At 33.6% G+C, this 22,247-nt stretch overlaps 1 protein-coding gene across 1 annotated transcript in view; it reads left to right on the top strand.

Annotated features, from left to right (window-relative positions):
• Nucleotides 1-22,247, top strand: part of ETNK1 (ethanolamine kinase 1) — a 73,020-nt gene that overhangs the window by 32,348 nt on the left and 18,425 nt on the right. The window contains exons 3-6 of the mRNA XM_022577769.3: nt 4,985-5,125; nt 9,545-9,687; nt 18,683-18,766; nt 20,533-20,693. Coding sequence (XP_022433477.1) covers nt 4,985-5,125; nt 9,545-9,687; nt 18,683-18,766; nt 20,533-20,693 — 529 coding nt within the window. The remainder of the gene's footprint in view (nt 1-4,984; nt 5,126-9,544; nt 9,688-18,682; nt 18,767-20,532; nt 20,694-22,247) is intronic.

Consider the following 22,247-nt stretch of genomic DNA (forward strand, 5'->3'; position numbering starts at 1 on the left):
ATATTTGTATAATAGATTTTCTTCCTTTCCTTGTTAATTTTGCTACAGAAAAGATACACTGGTAGTTCTGAGACCTGTAGAAATTGACTTGAATCCTAGATTTTGCAAAAAAGGCTTATTATACAAGATGTGTCTTGTTAAAGGACAGGCAGTATTTCAAATGGATGGTCATTTTGTTTTTCTATAGCTAGGCATTAATTTTGGCACAGTTCTTATTATATGAGATTTTTTTAAAACCAGGATAAATTTTAATCCACCAGAGAAAAACTCTAATAGTGGTAGAATCCTATGGTAAGTTTCTAAATGTATCCTGAGTCTGTTGCCAAGATGATGATTCTTATTCATCAAATATCTGTTAAGTACCTCCTTTTAGTGCTGAATGCTAGGATAGAAGAATAAGGCATGGTCTTTGCCCCTTGTATGATAACTTAGTGGTAGTATTTATCAGTAGTATTGATAAAGCAATGTCAACTATACTATTATTATTTGCTGCTATTTTTTTTAATTACATAGGAAAATGTTACATTTTAAACACTCTTCTGAATATATTTTTACCTATTATGTAAGCATGATGTTATCATTTAACATTAACTTTGTCCCTTATATAATCGAATTCTATTTTAACAGTGCACCTGTAGATAAGGTAAATATCTATAGTTTACTTTAGAAGATATTAATCATTAGCTCTTAATTTTTGGTGTAGTTTTTTTGCAAATATTAATTTTGCTGTTGTATGGTGGTTGTTAATAATTTAGTTTGTTTTCCATTTGAGTAGGTTTATATCACGTTATGCAGAAATGTTTTTAAAATTGCATATAAAATAGTTTTTATAATTTCACTTGTAATTTCAGAAATTTGTTCAAAGGAGAAAATATTTGATAATTTTTGATAAAAATCAAAATCAAATTTGGAAAATTTGCCTTTCACTCCATAGTTTATATATATTTAACATTTCTATTATACCTAGTAGGAAATTGGTATGAAATGGGAAGTTAGTCTACAGGATCTTTGTATATGAATATGAATGTGAAATTCCTGTTGTCATTATTGAACTTAAATCTCCAAATTGAGTAAATGTTTATGTAAATTTTTTTCTGGTATTCAGGGGCATATCATGTCAGGTTTGAAGGAGAGCTTTAAGATTACGCCAGTAATTTGATTTTCCTTGTAAGAAATCTGAGACTCAGAGAAATGAAATGATTTGCTTAAGTTTAGACTTAAAATACAAGGGAAAAGTCAGAAGAAAACCCAACTAATTCTGTGCAGTGTTACTGCAGTATATTATAGTGGAAAGGCCTTGGCCTTTGCATCACATCATCAGTTCAAATCCTGGCTCAGCTCCAGTTAGCCACCTTTCTGCCAAAAGAGTCAAGACAATCAAAATTAGTAGGTGCTTTTTCTTGTAGCAGCTATTCATGTTCAACAGATTCCATTAACGTGTAAGAACCCCTTGGAGTTGTGGCCATTTTGAAGTATTTACCTTAGAATTGTCATTCCATTCACTCCTAGCTAAATAACTTATATTTGGACAACTTCTGAGACTACATTTTGTGTTTTGCAAATCAGGGTCTCATACAAACTCTGGGGTAAAACTATAAAAAATAGGCATTATTATTTATTTTTAAAACAGCAAATAAAATTTTTTGGTATTAAATACCTGTTCTAATATGTGACCCTTCTTCTGAATCACTGGTCTCATTTGTTGAGTAAACATTTCTAGGTCATAATGTTCTGTTGATATAGATTGCCCCTTGAGTTTTATGTAACATGGATTACCTTTCTTCAGGCCTTTTGTTCCAATTCCCCTCCTTAAAGTTTTAAAACCAGTTTTTAGTGGCTTCAAATATATATGTGTCACACACACATACACATCTGTGTATGTATATGTGTGTTTGCATGTATATATGCGTATATTTGTACTCTCCTTTGTTTTGATTTTATTATCACTTTTATTATCATGAAGGTTCCTGATGCTTAAAGTACTACATGTTCATTTGGGCCTAGCTTTTTATGCAAATACTGTATGAGAGATTGATATAAAAATAGATTTTTTTCCTATATTCTTGTAGAGTATATGGTCTTGGGGAAGATCATTTAAGCAATAATTATTTAATTTATATAAAAATGTTTATTTGGTAATTTCAGAAGTATGGACCAAAACACACATACCTAAAAAGATCACAGATTTTAATATTTTGGTAATGCATTAGGATTCTTTTTTCCCCCCAAAAATAAGATTTATTCTTCACATGGTTGCATACTCAATTATATTTTATTCTCAAATCCGCCAAATTTTCCATTTTAGACAAGAATGCAGTGCCTTAAAGGTGAAAGATATTCTCAGATATATCTATGTCTCTCCTTTCACATAACTTCAGCATCCATAGAATCCTAACTTAATCATCAAAATAAAGGCCAAAAGCAAATTTTACTCAATTACAGTGAAACCTCATCATACTTATTTTCCAGAGTAGAAAACAAGGAGAAAATATTGAATGCATCAGACACTACACTTGGCAGCAGTTTTAGGCTGAGGAGCTTGCTGAATGTGATCTACATGTAAACTTTAAGCTTCAGAATAACAATATAAGCAGGTTTCTCTTTAAAAATTTAGGTGGGTTAAAGAACAGCATTACAAATATTTTATTACTTATTTTAAATTCAGTAATAAAATCCAGTGGTACTCTGAAGACAAGAGAAACTCACCAATTTCTGTACCTGGGTACATGAGAGAATCAGTAGGGTAACGGCTAATTCAGTTACAGCTTTGGGTATCAAAGATTTGCAAGGGCTATGTCCTATAGACCCCTTTTCGTTGCATCAAGTACTGTCAGACCAATAGCAGTTTTCTGCTCCTAATAGGCATTGAGCATTTTCCCCTACTGTGAAATATTTTTTAGATCATCAAACATCAAATGAGATGTGGTCAGCTGAATTACAGTCATCCAAACTGAAAGATGAAGAATATTAGTCAATCTATTGGTTCTTTAATGCTGTGTCCTTTCAAACAAAACATCAAATATTTCTTGTAGTAGAACTGAAACTCACTTGCAGTAATGCCTAAACACTTCTGAGATGCATTAGGACTTATTGAGAATAATAATTTGAAAATTCAGACTGACTCAAAGAAGGAGGAATTTGTCGATTCATATATCTGAGAATACGAAGTTCAAGCATGGGTGGATCCAGGGACTCTAATAGCGCCATTAGGAATATCACTGTCTGTTTTGTTGTGTCACCTTTTTTATTCTGGCAGACTTTTCTAAGGAGTGACAATTATGATTCTTAGCAGTTACAGGTTTATCTAATCAATTTGCAGTGTGGGGAGTGTGTCCCTCCTTTTCTGATCGCCTCAACCAAAGTCAGTAGCTTCAACCAAAGTCTTGGGATCAAATCTTTTTGGCCTAGCTTGGGTAATATGCCCTGAACCGATCACTCTGGCCTGAAGGATGGAATGCTCTGGGCAAGTCTATGTCATCTCTTTGCTCCTAAAGTTAGTGGTGCCAGGGGGATAGGGAGTTAGGATTGAGATGAGCTCTGACTGAACCAAAAGTGAACTAAAAGTGAGGGGGATGGAAGTTTCTCCAAAGGAAAGTCAGGACTCTTATTAAATAATAAAACTAGATCGATGAGAATATTCACTGTAGTATAAAAATATAATAAAAGTGTGTTATTTAATCACAGATTGGTGAAGGATTACTACAATGCTAGATTCCCTGTGTACTTAGTTAAGCGGTTTTTGTGTATTAGTCATCTGGGAAGCTTTTAAAATATCTTGACGCCCTGGCTGCACCCCAAACCAATTAATTTCTCAGGGTAATACCCAGGCCTCTGTATTATTTTCTTTCTTTCTTTTTTTTTTTTTTAAGTTTCCAAAGATTGATTTTAGTACATAGCCAAGCTAATGTTTGTTCAGAGACCTTGTTACAGTTATAGGAATTAACTCTCTGAACCTATTTATCTGCCCGCTTACCTTTTTACTTTAGTCCCTTTTGCCCTTTAACCTCAGTGACTTCAGAAGCAGAATTGGAGCATTATATTAGTGCCTCTCAAATTATACAGTGAATTAGGATCACCTGGAAATCTTGTTTAAAATGCAGTGCTGGGGCCTACCCATAGAGATTATGATTCAGTGGATCCGAGGTGGAACCTTAGAAATTCCTAGGTGGTGCTATGTTGTAGGTCCTAGGACTGTACTTTGAGGAACATTACATTAGATTGTTAGCATCTTGAAAATTTGCCAGTTTTAAGTTCTTTTATTTGTAGATTATTGTTAAGTCATGTTTCTACCTACTATTCTATGGACTATATGGTAATTTAGTTCTTATTTCTATTTGGTATGCTTATTCCTCCATTAGCATTTGCTGTACTAGGTTCTGCAGATACAAAAATGGTGTGGACACAAATATACTACACAGCTTCAAACTATTTTGTTGTTATATCAGTATTGATTCTGACATCATAAAATCCTAACGTTTATTCAGAGTATTTGTTGTTAACAACACACAGAAATTAACTCATAGAACCTATTTATCTGCGCATTTACCTTTTTACTTTAGCCCCTTTTGCCCTTTAACTTCAGTGACTTCAAAAGCTCAAAATTAAAATGACTCTGTAATTTAAATGCATCAGTGATTAATATCTAATACGTGCCTTGAAATCATTTATAGTCGTGTATTGTTCTGCTGGTCACAAACATTGTATATTCAAAATAGGCTGCCTATATCCAGACACTCAGTCCCTTTTGGACACAATATTTAATTACTGTATTAATTTTAGGTGTTTCTTCCTACTTATGCTTTAAACATTTGTTTGCCTCTCCTTGTGAGAGTTGACTTGCCATATTATTTTGAATCTTGTATATGGTAAAAATAAATCATGTTATAAGATAAAGGCGCCCTAGTTATTTTAGTTTACCTATGAGTAGATATGAACTGTATGGTTCTTAACACTTTCTTTTTTATGCTGTTTTGTTTTTAAACAGGCTTATAGCACGTCAGCTTGCTAAAATCCATGCTATTCATGCACACAATGGCTGGATTCCCAAATCTAACCTATGGCTAAAGATGGGAAAATATTTCTCTCTCATTCCCACAGGATTTGCAGATGAAGATATTAATAAAAGGTAAAATTACTTTTACATTTTAAATTATGTTTTACATTGCTTTGCTCATATATAGGGTTTCAAAGATAACTGTAAGGTTTTTGTGTATAAAATCTGGATTGGTTTATCTCTTTGCATTTAAGTAAAATAAGCATTAATTCATTTGACTCTCAAAAGGCACTACAGAAATTTCCTTCCCTTCCTACAGCTGACTCAAAAAAAAAAAAAGAAAAATAATCAACCCCTATAAAAGTGGGGAAGTGGTGAGCCAAGAAACAAATATGGAATGTTTATTTGGCAGTAAGCGTAATATAAAGATTACTATGAATGGGTACATTTTTCGTAGTGTGAGTTGACAATAGAGACCTTTTAAAAAAATTCCTTCTGTCCAAAGAAAGGCTGTTCTGAAGGGGCCTAGAGATCTATACTGGGACAGTGTAGTAATATTGGAGTATGAAAAAGTTTGGGTTTTAGTTTACTGTGACTATTTAAGTCTCATGATGTTGAAAATTAATTTACTGGAGTCTCAGCTTTTGTAGGACTTCAGGTTCAGAGTGACTAAGGTATTTCATTTCCTATATAGAAAAATGTGTAAATCAGTATTTAGAATCCAAATAATATAAACATGTTTCTTTTCTTCCAGTTTTATTGAGATATAATTGACATACAGCACTGTGTAAGTTTGTATACAGCATAATATTTGACTTATATGCATTATGAAGTGCTTACTACAGTAAGTTTAGTGAACATCCATCATAAATAAACAATTAAAGACATAGAAAAAATTATTTTTCCTTGTGATGAGAACCCTTAGGATTTACTCTCTTTAACAACTTTCATATACAACATGCAGCAGGGTTAAGGGGGCTAGTGCTGGCCTTCTGGTGGGCAGAGCTGGGTCTGGGGGAGCAGGCTGTGGGACCAGAGGTCCCGGATGTAGTGTCGGCCTGCTGGTGGAAAGGGCCCAGATCCCAGAGGGTCCTGGGCCTAGTGCTGGTCTGCTGCTGGGTGGAGCCGGGTCCCAGCGTTTCTGGCTGCAGGGCCCTGGGGTTCCCCAGAGTTGGTATTAGACCCCCAGTGGGCAGAGCTGGTTCCTGGCACAGCTGGCTTTGGTGTCCAGCATGTCCTGGAAATTGGTGTCAGCTTGCTGGTGGGTGGGGCAAGATCCCTGGATGCTGCCTGAGGGACCCAAGGGGTCCTAAAACTTGGCCTGCTAGGGCGGGCCTGGGTCCTGGTGCCAGTAAGCTAGAGGGAGGATTCCAGAATGGCACTTACCAGGGCGAGTGTCCTCCTGGTAGAGTGAGCTCCCCAAAATGGCTGCTGCCAGTGTCTCTTAGCCCAGGGTGGGCTCCATTTGCCTCCTGCCTCTCCAGGAGGCTCTTGAAGATCAACGGGTGGGTCTGACTCAGGCTCCTTTCAAATTACTGCTTCTGCCCTGGATGCCAGAGTGTGTGAGATTTTGTATATGCCCTTTAAGCGTGGAGTCTCTGTTTCCCACAGCCCTCTGGTTCTCCTGAAAGCGTGCCCTTAAAAAGCCAAATGTCTTCCCAGTGCAGGGGTCCCCAGGCTAGGGATCCTGCTGTGGGGCTTGTCCTCTCTCCTGTGGAGAACCTCTGCAATTGTAATTATCCTCCCGTTTGTGGGTTGCCCACCCAGGGGTCTTGACTGTGCTGCATCTCTGCCCCTTCTACTCGTCTTCTTGTGGCTTCTTCTTTATACCTTTAAAAAATCTTTTGTGCCAGTCTTCTGGTCTTTCTCGTCAAGAGTAAGCAGCTCTGTAAGTAGTTGTCGTTTTGATGGCGCCAGTGGGAGCCGGTGAGCTGAGTCCTCCTCCTCCTCCATCGCAGCCACTCTTGACAGACATGCAGAGCACAGCCCTGCTGGGACCTTCTGAAATACTCAGCGGCACATGCCTCAGAAACCACACCAGACGTGTTTTTCCATAGTGTGATTAATACTAGTGCAAAAATTGGAAATTTTATTTTGTCTTTATACCTGAAGTGTACATGAAGATTTCAGCTTTTGTATTCAGGAAGTCTTTGCTTTAAGAACAACAGAAATAAGCAGGACCTGTGGATTTTTTTTTCTTGTTTCTTTTAATTTTTTATAATTCATTAGCGAAAAATAGCTGTATTGTTTTGAGCTTGATTATTTCAAAGATTAGTTTGACTCACTCTGTGTGTGCTTTATTTACATGTAGTTTGTCAAACTTTGAATGGATAGGGATATTACACCCCTTTAACTGGGATAGGCAGACACCTGGAAGTGTGTCGGGTGTATTGGATATTCAGAAAGTGATAACATAAAAACAAAAAAAATTCTCTTTTGAAATAGCTATTTTATTGAAAGATTTTGGGAAAAACCACTTTAGAATAAGTAGATGGCAGTGGTGCAGAGTTGAGAGGCAGTATGGTACTGTATGGATTAAGAGTACAAGACTGGAGCCAGACTGCCTGGGATCAAATCTCAGTTCTGCTGTGTAACCTTGGACAAATTACCTATTTATTCTTCCGTAAAACATAAATAACAAAGGTAGTATATTTACCTTTTAGGGGTCCTGTGAGGATTAATTGAGTTGGTATATATAAATTTCTTAGAACCGTGCTTGGCCATATAAGTGCTAAATAAATGTTAGCTGCTATTTTTAAAATTATTATTAGTCAGAGAAGGTTACTTCAAATGCTTGAGGTTAGTGATACTTGGGTAAAGCTGGAGATGCAGTGTGGTAAATAATGAAAGAACCTCCCCCCAACAGAAAATATACAACTAAAACATTAAAAACTGTTAAAATATTAAAAATGTTTCATATTTTCTTCCATTCCTTTTTGTCTGTACATGATTGTAATTATGTTAATAATCCTTTGAATCCTATTATTTCCATTCAACTCAGTACTTTTAAAATAAATTCTTGAATAATTTCACCATTTTAAAAAGCGCATATAAGGATCTCTGTTGGAAGGTATGTGTAGAAGAGAATGCAGGAGTGGGGAGAACAATGAATAGGCAAATTCATTAAAGTAAACTCAGTGATACAGAATCTTTTTTGTGCTATAAAATGAAAAATGTAAGGGGTAATTTGAGGGACGATATAGAGAAAGAATGAAGAGAACTTATTTTGTAAGCCTGATGGTGCTATTGAAGAATTAGTAGTAGCACCTTATTTTTGTTCCATTGTATTTTTATCAAATTATTACAAATACAGCACAATAAATAGTACAGAAAAGAGTGTAGGATAAAAAGCCATGATCACTAATCCTTCTTGCCATACCAACACTCACCCCTCCCAGTCTGACTACTGAGGCAGTTCTCTGTAAAGATGAGTATTCTGTGATGTGGTTACCATATGATAGTATCATAATTTTATATGATTAATGATTGTATGATTATCATATAATAATGAGTTGATTTATCAATCGTAGATAATATCTGTTGACTATCAAATGTGACTTTAGCTGATTTATACTACATTCACCCTTCCAAGCTTGAAATAGATGTTTTAGTTCTTTAATGGACTATCTTTGTAACTTTACATAATATACTTAAACTTTTTATTTAACTCTTTGTGTCTTGGTTTCCCCCATCTATAAAATGGACATAAACATAAGACATTTAGAATAGTGGTAGTAATTGTTAGCTGTGAGATATATATATTATTCCCTCACCCCATTTTGTACTGATATATTTTTTACTTTTCTGCCCTGCATTTTAACTGTTGATCTGTTTCTTTTTATTCATGTTTAAATTCTTTTTAATGGTTTTTCTGTATTCTAATCTTTAGAATAATTGGCTTGCTTTAATTCAGAAGTCTGTGCATTTAAATGGAAAGGACTTATTAAAAATAGATTTTCTTTGGTATGTATAGAAATATCGAATTACTGTGTCATGCACCAGGAAGTAACATAGTGCTGCAGGTCATTTATATTTGAAAAACAAACAAACTCAGAGAAAGAGATCAGATCTGTGGTTACCAGAGGTGGGGTATGGGGAAGGGGGAATTGGATGAAAGTAGGCAAAAGGTTCAAACTTATAGTTACAAAATAAATAAGTGCTAGGGATGTAATATAAAACATGATAAATTAACACTGCTGTGTGTTATATATGAAAGTTGTTAAGAGAGTAAATCATGAGTTCTCATTACAAGAAAACTATAATTTTTTTCTTTTTCTTTTATTTTGTATCTTTGTGAGATGATGGCTGCTCATTAACCTTATTATAGTAATCATTCCGTGATGTATGTAAGTCAAATTATGCTGTACACCTTAAACTTACACAGTGCTGTGTGTGTCAATTATATCTTAATAAAACTAGAAGGAAAAAAATCAGTTCTATATGACAAAAAGAAAAGAAAAGAAGATTTTATTCCTTAATGAAACTTTAAAAAATGTTGCCATTAATATAAACAAGATATAACTCTTTTTTTTTTTTTTTTTAAACTGAAAGGTTCCTAAGTGATATCCCAAGCTCTCAGATTCTTCAGGAAGAAATGACTTGGATGAAGAAGATTCTTTCTAACCTGGGCTCACCTGTTGTGCTTTGCCATAATGACCTGTTGTGTAAGAATATAATCTACAATGAGAAACAAGGTAGGTGTTTGACTTTAGCAGTGAGTAAGGTTTTTTTCTTCATGTTCTTAACAATCCTTTGATCTTTGTGTCAGTAAATTTAATTCAAACGCAAGGGTTAAAAACATGTGTGCAGTCTTCAACATTTTCTTTTGGTTACAAAGTCACGGTAACTGTGCTAAATTAGGAATACATATTCTCTTTATAGTTGTATAAAATATGTTTCTTAGAATTGGTTTATTAGAAACAGTTTTTGGTTTCTGTTAGAGTTTTAAATGAAAACTGATAAAATGACTTGGTTTATGAATTTAATTGTAAATATTTGGTAGTTCATGGTTTGAAAATGCACCTGCTTGTAATGGGAGTAATTGAAAAACCAGCTGACATTGTACTATTTTATAAATATAGAAATTTTTTGAGTGTCGGGGGGGACAGCAGTATTAGAAGCAAGTATGTCTCTAGGTTTCCTATTACCTGTTTATTATACTGATTTGTTAGATATTTTGATGCTAAGGAGGGAGCCACAGATGGAGGAAATTTTATTTGTAGTTGCTGAAATTTTATCTACTAAAGTAATAATCAAGACAATTTAGTAAATTGTTTTAACATTTTTTGAGATGGTCAGTGAACTTTTTGGTGAAATGTTTTTTGGGATTGTTCCTATCTTGCTGTATTCAAATTCTCTGTGTTTTTATCGTTAAGAAACACTTGGTTGTATTATATTATTGGATAAAGTGGTTTGAGGTTTGGTTGCTAAAGCGGTAGGTGCCCTTCAATAATACATTGGCATTTTTAAAACATAATTTTGGTTGAAAGATTAACATTAATTCAAAAAGTCTGTTTGAAACTTTGAAGCTATTGCATTTTGTAGGAAACCAGTTTTGAACATAGGTATCATAGTTGGAAGATTATTTTGAATTAAAAGTGTGCTGTTGTGAAGATATTGAAGCCAAAGAATTCTGATTAAGTGGTCATATTATGTTAAATTACTATTTATGACCATTCTTATCAGACTGTAAGCTGAGACTGTGCTAATGCAAAAGCTTTTAATATTTGTAACTGACTTTAATTTGAAGAAAACGAACCAAAGAACACTGTCAAGGGTGGTAGACTGAAGCACATATTTTCAGAAACACACTTAAGTACCTTTTATATTTGATATTTTAATTTGGATTAGAGATTCTATTTTTTAAAAATTTTCTGAGCTAACATCTTTATTTTGAATGTCTTGAAGTCTGTGTGGAATCGTTTTTTGAAAACTTCAGGTGTACCCCAAAACATTAAGTACTTGACAGTGTCCTTTAATTTATTATTATCCATTTATTATATATAATTGTCATAGTATATATGTACTACATTATATACTAGTAACCAAATCTCAATGCCATTTGTGAGACTAGAGTATTAGTTATGCATTAAAGCGATGTATATTAGCTTTTAAGTTCAGTGCAAGAGCTAATAAACACATTTTATATAAAGGAATTTCAAGTGAGGGTCTTCATCTTACATTTGAAGTGGACACTCAGCTTTATTTTTAACTGCAAGTTAATTAAGAGAATCTGTTATTTCCTTTGGAATATAATTTTAACTTTTCATATTTTAATTTTATAAGTTTCTTTTGAATATTCATTTCACTGAACAAACTTGTTTATAATCTAAAACATAAGGGACCAAAAAAATCAGATTACTATGTCTTAGGTAAAAAAATTAATTTTTACTTTTTAATTTAACCAGTTGCCTGTCTAAACTACTGATTAGTGATATGAAAAGTTCTCATATTTTCAAATAAAATATTTATGCTTCAGTCTGGCTTTAAGAGTTCAAGGTTGTCATTGTTTACTTTACCATGAGTTACCTAAATCATACTTTTGTGTCTAATTTTTCTTCCCTACACAGAAGAATAAAACTCGCAGTTCAACAAGTGTAAATATGTTGATACAGGTTTTAGAGTTTGCCCTTCTTCACAGAAGTCTGTTATGTACCATTTGTTTCTTCTTGTCTTTGTGGTTATGTTTGTGTGTTAGTTGTGGAGATATTCTGTTATTTTTTTCTTACCAATGGCTTTATACTGTCCGTTAGGAAGGCTACTTTGGACTTTGTGGCATCCATTAAAATCAATTCCTATGTGATTAGTTGATACATAAGCATTAAGAAAACATGGTTGGAATATTGTTCAGGTAAAATCTGAAACTCATGACAATGGCAAGAAGCTTGTTCTTTTTATTATTATCTTACTCTGTTTCAAATTAGGAGCTAATGGTTTTGAAGTAATGTGACTATGACATATTTGTCTTTAGTTATAAGGAGAAGTAACATGCCTCATACTTTATAAAAGGTAAATTATATAAATTTAGTAAGTTTAATAAGCAGAAAATATATATATTTGAGCTGTAGCATAGCATTAGTACTTATAATTGCAATATCAAGGAGGATCATGAAAATTAGAAATATGCACTGTAAAGTTCTTTACCTGAACTTGTTAATTTATTATAGCATCTAAAAGCCAAGTGTCAAGTCTTTTCAAATTAAAATGGTTTCTACAAAGAATAAATGATTAAGCTATATATTATGTTCACAAATGTGTTTGATTTGTTATCACTTGTTAAATCATTCATGTGATTTGAGGTCAGGACTTCACCATTTTGTATCCACCTATGATATATATAAAAATAACAAGATGAAAGCCACGGGACTAGCCTTTGCATCATCAATCTCAGTATCTCTCTGTAGTGTGTTTCAGACCCTTAATTTCTTGGAAGTACAAACTTTAGTTAAACTTCATGAATTTATATTGGATCATCTTGAAGTCTCTGCATGGACTTTTCAAACGTAGTGTTAGATTTTTTTATATGTTGTAACTAGATTAAAAATCTCTAAGTAACTCTTACAAGCAGATATATTACTCTTAAAAGAGTAATCAAACTCTTAACTCTTAAGTAACTTAAAAGAGAAGTCAAAAAGAATATAGATTTTGGAACCAAGCACACTCGTGTTCAAATCCCTGCTTAATCACATATGGAAGTAGGTGGTATTAGACAATTCATTTTATCTCTTCATTAAGTGTTTATATTTGATCCTTTACTATCTGCACCAGAATCACCTAGGGTACTTGGGAGACATGTAGGTTTCTGGGCTCCATCCAAGACCATCTGAACAAGAATTTCTACTGATGGGCTTAGGACTCTGCATGTTTAGCAGATTTCTAGGAAGTGCTTATACTGTTGATAGTCTAGAACTTTTATTTGCTTTATTTGAAACTTAGGAGATGATATCTACTTCAGATGGTTCCTGGCAAGATTTTAGATGATGCATGTAATGTAAATAGCACCAGACTAGGTGCTTAGCAGCTCTCAGTTGCAGCTATTATACCGTGATAGGAGTTGGCAAACGTTTTCTGTAAGGGGCTATGTAGTACATACTTTAGACTTTTCGTCCCATGTTATAGTCTCTGTTTCCACTATTCAGATCTGTGTTGTGGCACAAACACAGCCATATACTGTTCATATAATTCATGAACAAATATGTGTGGCTGTGTTCCAATGAAACTTTGTTTACAGAAACAGGCACTGTGGTGGATTTGACTTGAGACCACATTGTTTGCCAACCCCTGTATTATGTTTATAGGAGATGCATTATACAAAATGTATCTGATTCTGAAAAAGTGAAAATGGTTACTATCAGTATAAGCCAGAAGGATTTATGGCTCATTGGTATGCAGTGGCAATTCAGATTATCTTTAAGTGCAATTTACAGATTCTATCTTAACTATAACTTGAGTGATTAAAGTTTAAAAATGTATATATGTATATGTATATATACGTACTCATATATACACACACACAAAGACTGTGAGCACCCTGCAGTTTATAGGCATTTTCACCTGCGAATGTTACAGAACTGGTAGGCGTCACAGAAGAAATACTGCTTCTACTTGTTTTCATCATGTCAGTTGACAGGACTCAGGAATATGGGAGAAGAGTAAGCTTCCTTTCTGAAGTTGATGGTAGCTGTCAAGATTTTTGAAAAGTTAGTCAGTGCCAGGAATTAGGTGGTTGGTAAGACAGCAGCCCATTCCTTGGCTTCAGTGAAATGACATCTTAAAAAGGTAAGAAAAGTATACTTAATGATATGATGATAGAATTTGTTATATAATAGTAAAACCAAAAGCAGTGGTTCTCGCTCCAGAATTGTAAGATAAGACTTACATCAGTCATCTTTTAAATTAATCAGCAATTAATTAAAAAGAATTTATACTAAGTAGAACAAATTTCAGTATTGCTTATTGACTGACTTCAAATCTAATATTTTAATTTCAACTAATCCTTTAACTGCTGACATGTTAGAAGTAATTGCTAAAGCTTTTGAGTTTGTTGTCTCATGTCTTGATGCTCTGTCAGAATGTTTATTGGTGGCTGTTTTGTTTCTCCTTTTCCCCCATTCATAAAAGCTTCATAAAAAGCTCACTTGAAGACCTAATTGTAACTTAAAATGGCTGCCATTGATTATTTTCTCTGTCAGCGAATGCAAGAAGCTGATTCACAGCTATTTAAGGAAATACAAAATGAGTGGAAGAAAAAGGAAGCTTTTCTGGGAATTACAGAGTAAGCCAGGTTTTTCTTTAGAGTTTTAAATAAAACAATATAAATAGAAAATGGGTGAGTCACCATTCTTAGTCACTTGATTGACTCTAAATCTTATCCACTTTATTATTATTCATGAAAAGGCATTGATATGGTTGTTATTTTATTGATATTTAAACAAAGAGTTTTTTGTTTTATTTTAAAATTTAAATTTATTTTTTTATTTGCTAACCTATATTTTCCAGGTTGGAATTTTTATGAACGATAATCTTAACCTTGTTTTAACTTGTAGTCTGGATCACTATTTAGTATAAAATAAAATAACCCTAAATCAGGTAATAAAAAACTTTAAATGGACTGTAAAAACCTGAACTATCAAGGAAGAGCTACCTAAAATAGTTACTAGTTCAGTGTTTTTTCTTTACTCATACATTCATTCCCACTGTATGTTCAGTCATATACTGGAATAAGAATGTCAGAAATGCCATATTTTGTTCCTCAATATTTCATGCTTATCCCCCGCTTCCATTTAAATATGTGTTATCATTGTGTCTGAGCATTTTCTGCAAAACCTCCATTTATTTCACTAGCATTTGAATACTTCCTGTGTGCTAGGATTTGCTCTGTGGATTGCATAAGGAAAAGTGGAAGGGACCTACTGCCTCTCCAGGAAGCCATGTGCCATGTAGTGGACGAGTTAGATCACAATACAGAAGTTTACATTCAGAATGATGAGTGCTGTGTGGTGAAGGTGTACACGTCCAGGGTAAAGTTACTGGATGCTAGAGTAAGGGATGAAGCGAAAGTTTCCCAGAACAGAATACTTCCTTTTTCTGTGTATTGGAGAGCATTTTGCCAACATTAGTGTAATCATGGTTACTTTTTCTCTCCGTTCTCTTTCTGCCTTACATAATAACACTGTAGAGCAAGTAGTAGAGTGAGTTGGAAACATTTTCAGGTTCTCATATTGGTTATTTTGCTTTTCATCTTTATCCTTTTCTCTGTAACAACAATAAATAAAAGGAGTCCAAATGAATGTATCATGTGAATTATATAGCCGTAGTTAATAAGCTAATTTTTTTGGCTTTAAAGTACTTTAAATATTATTTAAACTGTACTGAAATTTGAACAATTTAACTCAGAGTGTGGATTTCATTACTGCGAAGATACGTAAGAAACGAAAAAAGAAAAATGTAGCATTTGAACATTCAGATTATAGTTTTATTCAGTAATCTTATGCTTTACCCACTGTGTGCTAATTATATACAGATAAAATATAGTCTTAGCTCTTAAAGCAATGCTTTACTTTTTGGAGGTCAAAGATCCCTTGAGAATCTGGAAAATTGAGAATCCCCTCAGAATCTGCCTATATAAAATTTTGTGTAAAATTTTCGGGAGTATTCTCATTTTCTTTCCGCCCTTGAATCCCCAATTAAAAATTCATATCTTAAAGAATTAACAAGATAGTCATGCCATATGAGCTATTAATTATTATAGTGATGTGGATGTTCCTCTAAATACTTGGAAAATTTAGAATTCAGAAGTTAAATTTGTAGAAGAAAAAAGTTCAGTGCATTTTTTTGGTAGGAAAGCATTTTCCAGTAATTTGATTTTTCTGGCACCCGAAATAAGGGAAGCAGGCCTCTTTAATTTTACTTTGTTGCAGAAGATTAAATTTAAGGTTGAGTTCCACTTTGTTTGCAGTTGTTTGAAAAGAATAGTTAATGCAGATTAAAAAAATTTTTTTTTCCTTTTAAGCTTTGTGTCTTGTAAAATGTGAGTTTGCCAAATTTTCTTCATCTGCTACAGATTAGGTATGCCATTGTTGCTGCCATGTGGCGGCGCACCCGTGCTTCTTAAACGCACTGACTGGAGGTTTATCGCATCACTTGTTCACATGCACGGAGCCTGGTAACAGCCTCATCTGTATCTTGTTAGCTTCATTTTCTTATTTTTAAAATTTCATTATTTATAAACTCAACATAGCATTTAAAAATAAAGGCTAGTTTTAATGAATTAATGCTACTACAAAAAGTCATTGCTAAAATTTTCATACTGAAACAGATTTTAACTTTTGTTAAAATGATCTATGCTTTATTTAAATTGTATTTATAAGCAGGCATGTTTTACCTGCCATTTTATTTATGTTTGCCAAATTCTAAATATAATTTTGAAAATTGAAATTGAAGCTTTTGTTTATGTGGCAAAAGTAAGCTTCAGGACTGGGCTGTGTATTTTTATTGGCATGTAACAGTTAATATGAGCTCTACAAGAATTTGTGTTTAAAAGAGCTAAAGCAATCAACAGCTGCAATTTAAAACATTGTTTATTAAAACTATTTGGTTGGCTCAGTAATACAACTTGGTAAATCCTCTGGAATCCTGATTTCTTGAAGGCTGGGTGGTTAGGTATTTCCCAAATCGTGTTTAGTCTCTTATTCATCTTAATCTTTTTAAACTGTCATTTTTTTTTTTCCTCCTAAAAGTAATGTTTATTGCAAAGAATAAAAGAAGAAAGGTCACTTGTCTACCATCTGAAATGAAGCTAGTAGAAACATTTTGTTTTGGTTTATTTCCATTCATCTTCTTTCCCCTATGCATTATTTTTTTTTCTTTTTTCCTCTCTTCAGGCATAATATTTTAATAATTTGGATCACTGTGTTTACTATTTTATGTCTTTTTTCATATAACATTTGTAATTCTCCTGGTCATTTAATAATTTTTGAAAATGAAATTTTTATCATGGCTGCAAAGTATTTTGTCATGATGGTGGTCTTTACTCTCTCATTCCCAAGGGTACCTGGAAAAAAATTTTTAAATATGTTCTGACTTTTCATTTCAGAGCTTATTAGTAAAGTGATTTGGTTAAAGCTTGTTCTGTCTTCCCATTCTGCAAGTTTAGTGAAGTGATTTGGTTAACTCTAAGACTTTCTGTGGAATAGTTTTTGTGAATTCAGGAATTTAAACTGGTTGAGTTGTAGTGGTTTATGTAGTTACCAACTTTTAAAAACCTTATATTATTTTGTCAATATGCATATAGATTTTGGTAACTGGGCTTTTATACTTTGGTAATCTCACTTTTTTTACTCTAGACTTGACTATTATAAAAATTTTGAATTAAATATTAAATACAATTACAGTAAATTTTTTGGCTTTTGTCTAAAATACTCCACTTGCCATTACATTTTTCTGTCATATAATTCTCTTTTTCTGAGTTTGAATATGATCAACATACATCCCCAGATTAAACATATAAATCTGTATGACACATGACAGTTCAAAAGCTCTTTTATCTGGGAAAAGCCAGTGTGTATAAACCAGAAGTTTGTTTTGTTACCTCAGCTTGATGTTTTAAAAGACAATGTAACTAGACATATGCTGTGCATTTTCTCAATATCAGCAGCTTAGAAACTGTTCTTATAGCCATCTCTGTTCATGTATCCATTTTAACTGTTGAGCCCTGTTAGCCTTTGAGTTTGTGATCCCTTGATGTAGACAGTGACCCATTTTGATTTTTTTTTTTTAATGTCTCACTCTGTCTCTCTTTCTCTCTCTTTTTCTCGTCTTTTAAAAAATAGGACCTATATCTCTGTTGAGCCAAACCCTCTCTAATACTCAGTACTCAAAAATGAAGTGTTTATAAGCAGGAGTTTGTCCCCTGGGCAGGCGGAACAGGATAGTCTTTGGAGAATTATAATGAAATACGCATATCTGTATCTGTATTTAGCACTAGTTTAGAATAGGAATCTCTTTAGTTTATGTAAAAATTTCTCAAATTAAAAAAATATTTAAAAGCAACTATACCTTTGCTCTTTTTAAATGATAAAACAACCACCTTAAGGCTGCTCAAATATGCTATTGGAAACCTTAATTATGTAGCATTCCAGGAATATGTAAGAGTTTGATAGCAATTAACTTCTTAAATGAGGCATGTTGTTATGTTGATCAGCAAGTGCAGGGTTCTCAGAATTTAAGTCTTTGAAAGTCTGTATTTTATTTCCATATATAGATTAGCTTGTCAATTCACTGTTGGAGTATCATAGATTAATTTTTTGTTAAAGTTGCGTAGATTATTAAGTTTCCAAAGATAGTTTTCATTTCTAACCAAACTTGAATTTTTAAGTAACTGATGCCCCCATGTGGTTAAAGACATATTTTGCTTTTGTTTGAACTTGGAGAATGACTGTTTTTTGACTTTTCTTTAGTGTAGTGGACATTAATGTTCACAAAGAAGCTGTTGACCCAGATAAATAATTTGAATTTTGTAAAGCTCATTGCCATAAAATTCACAGCCTTACCCTGTATTGTCTCAGAAGTGCATGTAACCAAGCACGTACAATGAGACAAAATATTGGAAGCTATTTAATTATAAATAGCATAGGGATTTTCTGATCCTATATGTGATTTCTTATGTCTCTGTTTTTGTGTCTCACATAGGTGATGTACAGTTCATTGATTATGAATATTCTGGATACAACTACCTGGCATATGATATTGGAAATCATTTCAATGAATTTGCAGGTAAAATCTAGAGGAACATGTTCCTCTAATGGAGTAGCATATATAATTTTGAAAGGATGCTTTTCGAATTGTTTTTTCTTTTCTTTAAAGAAGATCAACTGGGGGTAGGAGCAACAATTTTTATTTTCTTCCTGACCTTTTTGGTTTTTCTTTATTATTGGAGGAAAGAGATGATGACCTCTTCCTTAATTTCTTAAGGAAAATAATGATTGTGGCTTTTTGTGTGTGTGGCTTTTGTTAAGAATTGACATAGTTGCTTCGTAAATCTCATCTGATTTTTTCTGCACAACAATAAGTTGGGTAATATTCCCAGTTTACAAATGAGTAAAGTAACTCACCAAGGTCACAGTAAAATGCAAAGAACTAAGATTTGAAAACAACTTTTTAATCATTTAAAAGCCTTTGCTGTTTCTGTTGTGTAGTAGGGCTTTTGGAATGTTGTTTAACTAAAAAGCTCAAGAATTTTTTTTTTTTTTTGTCATTGGCTATGAATAATTGAAAAGCTGGTCATTTTTACCCCTGAAAATAATCTTTTATTACCATCAAAGGTAAAAGTTTAAGTTTTTTAATGTAAGTATAATTAATTTAAAATACATTTTATGGCTATATTTAGAAACATGAAATGCTCTAAAATAGTGAAGATTAGGGAATTCCCCTGGATGGTTTATACCTAGCAGGAACTTTTCATTGCTGAATTTGTATTTTTATATATTTATGTATTCATGTATTTTCACATACTTCTAAGTTACCAGACTGGGTCTGGGTAAAGAGAGTTGGGGGAAAGTTTTAGTTTACATGTTTTCAGTTATTTCCCTCCACCAAGCCTATATACATTGCCGTATCCCCAGATACATGTTGTACATAAATATCTATAGGAAGAGAAAGCAGTTGTGCATATAATGAGATATCACCGTGTTAGTAATATGGATAGTCACTGCTGTGGATACCAAAGAGTGATCTTAATATGATTTTGTGTAGAAAAAAATTGAAAAAGTTAGAGTTTGGATGTGCAGATAGAAGAGAAAGAGAGGGCACTGCAGGAAGAAGGAAGAAATCTTCAAGATGAGTATACCTATTTCTGTAGGATATAAAATCCATGAAGGAGAATAGAGTGTCATAAGACCAGAGAAGTAAGTTTGGATCAACTTAGGAAGAACTTTGAACGCTAGGCAAAATACTATGAACTAGATTAGTATTTTTCAAACTATACATCATGAGATCAGGTATGTGGGATAATTAAAGCAAGGAATGGAAAAGAAATAGAAAGTATCAGAATTGGAAGGTGTAGTTAGGGTAAATATTGTTCTGTGAAACTTAATATCAGGTGTGTGTATAAGGTTTCAATATAAAAATATATTTCTTACTCTGTGAGAAATGATTAAAGAAGCTTTAGAGCCACAGTTCTAGGAAATGCTCTAGATATTAGTGTGCATAAGAATCTCCTGAGGTACTTATTAAAATTGAAGATTTGTGGCTTCTGATGCAGGTGATTCAAGCTTCGTACTTTGAGGAGAAATTGAGGCAATGAGAATTGATTATGGTGATCAACTGTATTGTACATTAGAATTTAATTTGGAATACATTATGATTGGTTTATTATTCTAATAAATGCTATTTACTTAATAATATCTAGTATTTCAGCCCCAAATGGAAACATTTAATAATTTTTTTCTGAAAAAATATGTAGATGGTAGGGATTATTAAAGTTTGTACAAGATGTGTAATGTGTTCTTAAAAATCTCAGTGTATTTTCTTTTCTATTTTAGGTGTGAGTGATGTAGACTATAGTCTTTATCCAGATAGAGAACTGCAGGGCCAGTGGCTGCGTTCTTACCTTGAAGCGTACAAAGAATATAAGGGTTTTGGGTCTGAAGTTACTGAAAAGGAAGTAGAAATACTCTTCATTCAAGTCAATCAGTTTGCATTGGTAAGTTTAAATTTAAACAATTAATGAAAGATTCTTGATATAATGTTAAAAACTAAAAATTTTCATCATTTTTTAAACAGTTGCCCATTTTGAGTTTTGTGAACTTGTTATTTGTTTAAAATAATGACAAAATGAGATTGTTTAAAATTCCCCCACTATAATGCTTTTGAAGACAAAAATTTTGTTTCATTCACTGCTATATCCCCAGCCTCTAGAACAACAGTGCCTAGCCACATGGTTAACTGCTCAGTGAAATTATTTGTTTAATGAATGGATTCTAGTTAGAGTTAGGATTAATGGGCCTCTCACCACTGTGGCCCCTCCCGTCGCGGAGCACAGGCTCCGGACGCGCAGGCTCAGCGGCCGTGGCTCATGGGCCCAGCCGCTCTGTGGCATGTGGGATCCTCCCGGACCGGGGCACGAACCCGTGTCCCCTGCATCGGCAGGCGGACTCCCAACCGCTGCGCCACCAGGGAAGCCCTCTTTCTTTATGTTATAAAAAACATAATCAGGACAGATTTATGGGTAGTAAGGTTTTTCCACAATATATTTAATCATCACATGTTAACATGTTAACATATCATGTTAACGTGATAAAAGTAGATTGGAAGGACCGGTAGAATTATGTTTTCATAACCACCAGTGTTTTGTCTTACTGAGCTTCTTTTGATAAGCATTTATTTCCTGCCTCTTTGATATTGTAATGCTTTATTATTTTCAAGACCCACTTCTCTTTACTCTAAATGCATTTATGTTTTCAAATTTTAGTTCATTTAAATTACCTTTTGAGAATGACGTGATGCCGTTAGAATAAGCTTTCAGCTAAGGTGTTGAGACTAATTAAATTGAATACTGGGTTGAAGTTATTTTAGCTACTACTTCTTTTTAGTTTTAATATAATTCTCTGCAGTTGACATGGGGAATATTTGCTATGTAGTCTTCACAAAAAGACCCTATTGGTGGCTCACAGGTGTACTGTTTCCATAGTCTTCAGAGCAGCATTCCCCCAGAGCCATACGGAATACATCTTAAGTAAGAGGGTGTGCTGAAATGTGACTTCTTTACCTGCTGTTTTGACGTCTATTTTGAGTCGAACTGTTGGTTAAATTAATGACATGCTCTCCAGTTGGTCCTAGGATGCCTGCTGTTTCTATTTATTCTATTTAAACATGATCTTAAAGTAGAGAATATAGGGTTTTCTTAACAATAATGACATAATTGCTAAATCCAGTTAAAACTCTTCAGTCTTTATCTTACTTGATCTGTCCATAGCATTTGACATTATTTTCCATTGATTCCAATTTTTCCTTTCGTTAATTTTTGTGGTCCCATTCTTCCTTGGTTTTCCTCTTTTGTGCCCTCCTGCTTGTCTCCTTCTCTGGCTCCTCTTTCTTCTTACTCTTCCTCCAACCCTCTTACATGCTAGTGTTTCCTAGTGTTCGGATTTTGGGCCTCCCTCCTTTCATTTTATGTAAATTATATACTTTTTTTTTTTTTTCGGCCGTGCCACACGGCTTGTGGGATCTTAGTTCCTTGACCAGGGATTGAACCCAG

Source organism: Delphinapterus leucas, chromosome 11 (genome assembly GCF_059928025.1).
Source record: "Delphinapterus leucas isolate spDelLeu-1000000601 "Yukka" chromosome 11, BTC_Dleu_Yukka2, whole genome shotgun sequence".
NCBI classification, from domain to species: domain Eukaryota; kingdom Metazoa; phylum Chordata; class Mammalia; order Artiodactyla; family Monodontidae; genus Delphinapterus; species Delphinapterus leucas.